Raw genomic sequence first — 9,004 nt, 5'->3', positions numbered from 1 at the left:
TCACAGCAGTCCGTCTCCTCCACCTCCCCTTTCGCACGAGCCAGGGCTTGGTTTGCACGCGGCTCGTCCTGCATAACGGGGCGGGAGACGGTCCGCGACCAACAGGCCGGGAAGTCTCACTTTGCCTGCTTCCCAAAACGTCTCTTCTCTAGCTCTTTACCCGGGGAACCCGGCAATCCGCAGGTCCTGTACACGACTATTAAAAACAAAAATATGCGAGGGAATTTTTCTAAGGCAGGTTTTTTTTTTTTTTTAAGGCTCTTTCTCGGCGAGGAAAAGCAAGAACAGCAGCGTAATGCATGCCCACAGACGGATCGTAGGACAACGGGCCAAAAAGAACACGGACGCTTTCAGCGGTTTTTTTTTTTTTTAAATACATTTATTAACCAATGTTAACACATTAAATGACTCTATATATTGCTAGTCAGAGCAGCTTACAAAATGCCAGAATGCATCATAAACTGGACAGCCACAATGAATAATTACAATGTGCATAGTGGCTAAGCTCAACACTTTAATATAGCTTTATGATTTGCAGAAAAATTAATTTTAAATCATGATTCCTAAAACAATCAATTGTAATTTTACCTAAAACTTATACAAAACCAGGCCACAATCTTTTTTTTTTTGTTTTGTTTTTTTCTTTAAAACACACAGTTTTCACGCTGTAGTAACTTGGAAATGTGCAACCGTGTCAACAGAGACAAAAAAGCCAAAGTAACACGAATCTTACTTTCATGCAGCTATCAGTTAAATATTACATATTCTGGAATGATTTTACACCAAAAATATTTCCACAATAACTTGCTTTCATAGGGGTGGATCGAAGTTTTTGGAACTTGTAAAGTAATCGAACAAGATTGATTTTTAGTTGTGAAGTGTTTTACAGTCACAACACAGAGGCGACAAAAGTTAATTACACATTTATCAGGCAATAATGTAGCTGTGGTAATACAAGTTACCATCTACCTACTATTGTTTCCAAATCAACTTACCACTTAATTTCTGCAACATATTGGGCATTATTTGGCAGTATCTAGTCAATTAACTTATATCACCACTGTAAGTAAAAAAGATCAGGATTTCAATGGCAGTTCACAGAAGTCTTAGTTATATTTTAATCTTTACAATGACCCTGACAAATCCTAGAGAAAACTTTTTTAAAAGGCTTTCCTCCTGATTCTTCAGCTTCCATCGTTCCATCATGTAATTGCTTTCAATAAATATCAAAGATCTAAATAAATATTTACAAATTATTCCTCTAACTTCTCAAAAAATAGCTGGATGATTAATGGGCATATGACTCAGTCTAAGACCAATCTTGGAAAGAAACTAAAATGCTGAGAGACACTTTAAAAGAAAAGCTATTTAAGTAAGCTTTACATCTATTTAAAAAATTGTCTCTGAACATGGATGCAATTCATATATCTATATATAAAACAAACAAAAAAAAATCATTTTTCAACTATCGATCCATTCCTATTGGTAATGCTTCTTAATCCAGACATTCCGCAAAATACAGACTTTTTACAAATCACGGCATCTTTAATACAAGAAAATTAACATGCATTATTCTTCATTCTGAGTACAGTGATGGAGCTCATTATTAGGCAATGACCCATTACTACAAACATAACGGCTTCTGTGAAACTTAAGTGCTTTTTCTCCTTTTATTATCAAGTTACAATGGACCAGGTGACACCAGATCATAGGCAGTCAAATGACGTCGGACTGGCGAGGCTGAAGGGGGACGCAATAAAGAAATTTGTATGCCTCATAATTCTGTGTATGAATAAAGGTAGTTTTTTTTTTGGCTTTTCTTATTCTTGTTACAAGCACTCATGTTAGGACAAAGATGAAATGTGCAAACTTCAAAATTTAAATATTCATTTTTCTCTAAGATCCAGCTCAGTAAAAGATTACCCCAGTTCCCTGTGATTTTAAACTACAAGATCAAAGCTAATATTTTGTTATAAAAGTTATATATTGAAAAGAAATAATGAAAATAAAACACAGTTGGGAAATATTTAAGAAAAAATACGCAGGACTAGCACCTGCAGTGTCAACCCTGTTCCCTAAATTCAATCATGTACCCACTGGTATAACCAATAGATAATGCCTTTAAACAGTAAAATTAAGCTGAACAAAACCAGCTCAACAAGGTTAAGAAATAAACGTTACATCAAGGTAGTATGCTTCTTTTTTTCTGAAACAGTTCTATAGTTCTTACATTCAGATCTAGTTTTTAAATGTTCCTTTTGCTAAACTTGCATGGTTTTTTATTTTTAGATCTGCTGTTTTTAAAGATTAAAATCTCTGTAAAACCTAAAAATGTTTTAAAATTTGCTGAAAATGCAACAAATCCTCTAGTTTAAAATTATTTAAAGTAACCTGCTCCCACAGATGTTAAATTCATTTTGCTGACAAAATTTTGGAGGAGCATTAAACAGAAGATTGAAATTACTGTGCAAAATTTCTTCTAAGAAAAGTGTTTAAAGGCTGGTGCAAAATGGGAAGCAAATTCTAAACAATTTTGGCTTCTTGGAAACAAAAACCGCTGTGTCTGAGAATAGCAATCATCGGGGTGGTTTGCTAGGGGAGGAACGGATCTTTCATCTTTTTCTGCGGCAGGTACGTTTGTGTTCGGCATGCCAGTGCTCCTGCTGACACTTGATGGAGCAGTAGGAAGTATTCCAGCAGCAGTGGTACATCGCCTCCTCTTCACAGTTGTAGCACTGGAGGGAACAAACAAGCTGGGATTAGCATCCTTGCAGGATCGCCCCCGACAGACACACGAGGTTTCTCACCTGCTCTCAGGCTTTCAGGCTAGGGTCATCCAAACACAGGATGGCATTTTTCACACTAAGCAAAGCAGCAATCTTTAGCACATCTGCGGAATCTTTTTTCTTATTTTCTGGAGTCTAGATCATTTCTTTCTAAAATCTCACCTCTCTTTTAAGATACCAAAGGGCATCAGATTCAGAATTTCAACTCCATAGTGCAAGAACTGTTTTTTACTCTACATTTGTATGACAGTATCCTGATCTGTGTCCTAAAACCTGTGAAAAATCAACAGGCACTCCTGGAGTGAACAGGTTTTGAGCAATTTGGCCACTTCACCTGGGCTCCTGAGATTTCTTTACAAGCCTCTCTGCAGATTACTGGGAAAGATCTTTTTGGGTTAGGAAAGTCTCAAAAGTCACAACAATAACGTTACCGGAGAAAAGAAGGATTTGTTACCTAGGTTTTCTTCTAGCTACTTAAGGGTAGGTCTCCAAGGAGGCTACCAGCATTGGGGAGAGCCAGCTGGTAGAGATCATTGCAATCTGGTGAAAATAAAACTGCACGCTGCATTGGTGCTACTGAGAATAGCAAGAAAGCACCTTTTCCTTCAAGTCCTCTGGAAACCAGAGGTGGCTTGACTTGCACGGGATGGCTAAGTGGGCTGTTATGCCTTGTCATGCCTGCCAACATGGTGCAAAACCCCTGAAAGAATAGATGCTGCACAGTCCCTTACTTCTGCTGAAATACCCAGTTCTGGGCAGTCCCACGGTAAAGAGAATTTCTATTCTGCAACATGCAGAATGCTCCCAGTTCCTTGGTAGCTACCAGGAAAATAAACTCGTAGCCTCTGAGGAACTAAAAAAGCAGTCAACACACTGGCCAACACTACTGACGGTCAACAAGGAGGTATGGCACCCACATGGTGATGCACCCTGTCTCCAGATGGTTTTATGTGCTCCTTTTAGGAGCACTGCCACAGTGCTAATCCGACAAAATACTATAAAGTAGGATAGCATTGTTGCTAAGGGAGCTACTTATACCTAGCAGCTCTGAAAACCAGGATCTAAAGATCTCAGATTTGTCTTTCTCAGTCTGGTACACTCAAAATCAGAGAGCACCTTTCGGAATGAAGTCTCCAACACCTACTGCGGGGCTGGGGACAGGCGTAGCACGGTCTGGCTCCCAACCAATCTGAAAAGGCAGATCCAAGAAAGCAACCTTTTATACTAGCTAAGCTGATAACCTTTTATTTACATCAGCAACAAAGGGACTGCCTGAGCTGCATGCAAAGGGAACCTCCCAATTTTCTTTTTATAACAGCTCCAGGGGAGTTTATTTGTAGCAATGTCTGCAAATAAGTGCTCTCTGGAGAGCTGTATTCCTGGTTTTTCATGTAGCTGGCTGCCCAGGGACCTGTGGGGACCACTAGGGGCATCTGCTGAAAAGGTGCGTGGAGCAGACACGTCTCAATTGCGTCCAGCAAAGGAGTTAGCCTCGAGACCGGGTTTACATCTGCTTGCTTGGAGAGATCAAAAAAAAAAACTAAGACAGCAGAGGACAACTCTAATCTGTGGATCCTGCTGCTCCTTTTACATATGTTGTCCATAAGCGTTGAATGTAAACCTCCACTTAGAAAAAGAGCATGTGGCGTTACCTAAATCAGCACCAGCACGTGTGGCCGAGAAGGCAAAACGCCAGCTAGTCTCAGGCCTCCATTTCTTTGTATTTTCCTCTTTCTTAACATGTTATCAATAGTTTGGTATTTGTTTCAGACAGCACACATCACGGACAATGCGTATTCACTTAAAAATAGAGCCTGTTGCAAGTTAAAATAAATATACACACAAACATTATTGAAAGAGACAGTGGTTAGAAATGAACTGTGAACCAATTTAAATAATGCTAATAGGTAAATAAAATAACCAGGAGAAATTTAAAAAGAAATAGATCAAGACCAGCGCTCTAGTCTGACTTCTGCAGGCCATTAAACTGCAAAAGCTCATGATCGTTATCCCTGCCTTTCCATTTCTTCTGTTTGCTATTCACTTGAGGTATTTGTGCTAAGTCTAAATTCTCTGAGGGTATGAAAGTGAAATTCTGTTAAGTCAAGGGGACCGCGACCATTTCGAGCAGCAGAGAACATGGTTCTTTAACATGGTTAGGCTCCTGAGGGCTGGGAGCATGTCTTCTCCTGTGCCTACATAACACCAGCAAAACAATCCCTTGATCCTGACCGGTTTTTTTTTGTCTTTAGGTAGAAGAAAAATATAAAAATAGCACAAATAATAGCAGCTGTATTCCTCAGCCTAGACATCCGCATTAAAAAAGAAAAAGAAAAAACAAACAAACAAACAAAGAGATTGATGGTTCTAATTAAAAAGCAAAATCACCAAAACTCATTCAGTATGTGTTAATTACAGCAGATTTTAGTAAGGAGGTACCATTATTACAACAGCAGCACACAGCAGCGGCATTACACAGAAGGCACTGTCATTAGTAGCACCAAAGGAAAAATCGCCAGGGAGTTGTGTAATTGGAGCGATTCCAGCCACCTGAGGCTGAGTGTTGGCAGGCAGATCCACCAGGTTGCCAGCGAAGGTGGAAACCCTCCCTCCCTCCTTACTCAGAAACCGGCTGCCTATGGCATGTGTGCATTTACGGTGGCAGATACTTCTGGGGCTACAGAAATATGAAAGCCTGCTGGATGCTCTTTATGTTGCTTTGAAACATGCTTTATGAACTTTGTTGCTTCGAAAGAGGTATTATGCACATGATGATAAGACGCAGTGACGTGGTACCAGGGCACACACTGATTAGGCTAACAGACATGGTAAAGACATACTGGAACAAACTAAAACAAGTCTCGGGAGGGTATCTTTCATAAACCTTCAAAAAACAACTGTAGCTAAGAGCACAGACTCATGATCAAGTTATTGTGATTGAATTACTGCATATCAGCTGAGTGGTGGCGACAGTTCACTTGCGTACTCTTAACTTTTGACAGAAGAGAGCTAATTTGATGTAGTTTTATTGTGGGCAAAGCCAATTCAGTTTCTCTCAAGTGTCACAGACAAAAGCACGCATGCAGACATCATGCAGACGTCTGGTGAGTCATTAAATATGGTAACTTGATCACTCTGAGCCTTTCATAACTTCTCTGGTCTGTAAAGGTAGGTACACGGGGAAGTATTCTCTAAGAGACCCACGCACTCCGGTATCACCACCATCAGAAAAATCTCTGCTAGGAACAGAAATGAAACTCTACAGGGGCTGTGGCATTTGAAGTGTTAGTTTTTTCTCTTTAAAACACCAAGGCAAGTCTAACTGTGATAGCAAACTATTGTCTCTCTTTAACATTTTTTTTTTACTCTTCTGCAGAGCAGTTTTGTCTATAAGAACAAGGATTAATGATGCTGAACAGCCATTTGCAGTGGAAGGAAAACCTGTGCTGCTGCACTGAGCCACAGCTGGCTGTTCCCCGGCAGCAGTGACAGCAGGGACTGTGGCTGCCCATCACGGCTCAGATGAGCATGCCATCTTGTGGCAAGCCATGGACACATTTCTCAGCCACATTTGGCAAAATCAAAGCTCAAGGAGATGAGCAGAAAATCTTACCCTAAACCTCCTGGATTTTATAGACAGCTGTTACAACATAGTGTAATTTCCTGGTCAATAACTTAATTTCCTTGTTCTATGAAATCTAGCTAAGAAATAACCAAGTTTGTATGTGTGTTAGGCGCACTGATCCTCAGAGTAACAAAGTTTCCACCCATACTGTTTTACTGATTAGCAGCACAGTATTATAGTATTTGCAATGCTTGGGCAGATGCTGTACAGGCATGTGGGAAAACATACTTCCAAATTGGAAAGAGAATACAAGAGATAAAACACGAAGAAAAAGCAGGGAAAAGTGTGTAGCACATAACAGAATGGTAAGTTAGGTGTCTCTTCATTTTTTAAAGGACAGACAAATATGCTTTTTGTAGGCATTATTGTAGATGGGAGCTTAAGGACTGAATAAGGGATGGATAGAGGGGAGGACATATATTTTAGAAAACTGTCTTATATACACAGGAACATAAAAGAGATACAGAAAAAAAAAAAAGGAGGAAGGATATCTATAACAGCACTATTACCAGGGGAAGCCAAATAGATGGAGGCAGAGATTGTACCCTCTAAGGCCTTGAGATCAAAGGAGTTTGAACATAATGCAAAACCTGTCTGATAGGGAACACAACTACATGATTATAGCAATGTTTAGAAGAAAACGTTTGGACGCTAACATCTAGTTGAACTGAAACAGGTGGTGATATTAACAGTAAATAGTGGAGATGGAAAGTAATCAGAACCCGGAGTAGAGATCTGGATGTTAAGAAAATATGAAAGCAATAATATGAAGGAGGAGAAAACCTTAACACCAAGAGATCAGTGAAAAAGAGGTGCAGTTAAAAGTAAGGGAGAAACTACCTTCGAGTGGCCTGCGGTCTGCATTATATACTTCCAGTTATCCACTGGTAATAAATTCTTGACACTTACCCACTGCTTCTTCTTGGTCTGGGAAATCAGTTGCTTGTGCTGGCCTGCTAGCTTCTTAATTTCTTCTAAAAATTCTTCTTTGCACTTCTCCTTTACCTGCTTACATTTTCTGTCCATCTCTCCTTGCATGTTGGCCACAGCTTTATTTACAGCCTGCCTTTTCTCCTCTTCCATCTCAGTACGCAGCTGGCATAAAAAAGTAAGACAGCAAATCAAATCAATGAGCAGGTATTGGCATAACTGTATCTTCTTTAAGCTTCTGCATGCTATTACTGATGTGGATAGAGGTCACACACTTAGAGATTTCTCCAATTTAGAAAACAAGAAGTTCCCTCCTTTAAAGTTACAACAGAACTTCCATCCATAAAGCACGTTCATCCACTGGAAAATGCATGTTCACAACAAAAATGCCATTGTAATTCTATTCTGCAAGGCAATTATAAAAATAGCTACATAAGTTCCATGTATATTTTCTGAATGATCAATTTACAAACGTAATTATTTATTTTAGATAAAGATTTTGTTTGTTCTAAACCTACAACCGCATATAAATTTACAGCAAGGGCACGACAGAAAATGCAGAATGGAATGCCCCTGAGTTCCATAAGAGGCACCATTTAAAATCCCTAATGAGGAGAATTCATTTACCCCTAATTCAGACATCTCGAAGTTTAGTGCTGTAATTCTAAAGGATTAACACCTAAATACCCTAAGCTCCTTCCATAGTCCTTCCCTCCAACAAGAAATTCATCTCCTCTTAAGACAGGTACTTAAGATAGGTCAGATGAATCAACCTCTGCACTGTCCTAGTCTCTCCAGCCAAAGGTGAACAGCTCAGACTTGGACATCTAACTTTTTAGATTGTTATCATTAAATGAGATAATTCAAACAAATTTTAGCCAATCTATTCAATGTGTAGGTGAAAAGACTGACAAAAGTAGAATTATTTATGAATGGCATCTAAACAATGCTTGATAATGGACATAAAGGCTTTGGAAATGGATAATCATGAAGGAACAATCAGTTTCACTTTTGCATCACAGATTGATTTCACTGGACTAAAAAAAATCAAAGAATTTTCTGTTTAAACTAAGGTCTATTGGTATAGAATCGGCCGGAACAGAAATAATAAAGACTACTTTAATGTGGTCTCTTTGGAAAAGCTTTTTAACCCATTTCCCTAAGTGGGGATATTACAAAAGCAGAAAAGAGTGTGACTCCCTCCCCTTCTCTCTCCTCAAACCGGAGTTTAGGTGGTGTTTGATCAGTGTTACCTTTTCCACTGCCTCTCGCACAACTCTCTCCGTTTCTCTTTTGTGATCAGCTTTCATCCTGTCTTTGAAGTCATTAAAGATTTTGGTGTATTTGTCATGGCACATGTTCTGACACACTCCATCATTACTGGTCTGGGTGCTCCGATGCAGCATTTTTGGAGAAGAGGCACTTAACTTCTTGGTCTGAGTTGAGACTGAAATTTTTTCAATGGGCTGAGGCATTGTGGGAATTTCCTGGCTTGAACTGACTGCTTCAGTTTCAGGCTCTGGCTCCTACAGAGAAAGAACAAACTTGCAAATCCAGGTATCAAAACAGAACAAGGTAACCCTCAGCTCACCCCAAAAAGAAAACGTCACTGACTAGTACTGACACAATTCATGTGAAAGATGTCTACTGAAGACACTTCATG

The 9,004-nt window shown here is 39.4% G+C and overlaps 1 protein-coding gene across 9 annotated transcripts in view; it reads right to left on the bottom strand.

Annotated features, from left to right (window-relative positions):
• Positions 1–1,397: 1,397 nt before the first annotated feature.
• The window catches only part of ZMYND11 (zinc finger MYND-type containing 11), a 108,502-nt gene continuing 100,895 nt past the window's right edge, over positions 1,398–9,004 (bottom strand). For all 9 annotated transcript variants that reach the window (XM_068934298.1, XM_009683946.2, XM_068934302.1 and 6 more), the window contains 3 exons: positions 8,595–8,867; positions 7,321–7,506; positions 1,398–2,735 (listed from right to left, as the gene is read on the bottom strand). In XM_068934298.1, coding sequence (XP_068790399.1) covers positions 2,613–2,735; positions 7,321–7,506; positions 8,595–8,867 — 582 coding nt within the window. In that variant the 3' untranslated portion in view covers positions 1,398–2,612. The remainder of the gene's footprint in view (positions 2,736–7,320; positions 7,507–8,594; positions 8,868–9,004) is intronic.

The sequence above is a fragment of the Struthio camelus genome, chromosome 2 (genome assembly GCF_040807025.1).
Source record: "Struthio camelus isolate bStrCam1 chromosome 2, bStrCam1.hap1, whole genome shotgun sequence".
Lineage (NCBI taxonomy): Eukaryota > Metazoa > Chordata > Aves > Struthioniformes > Struthionidae > Struthio > Struthio camelus.
This window is presented reverse-complemented; position numbering and strand designations above follow the sequence as displayed.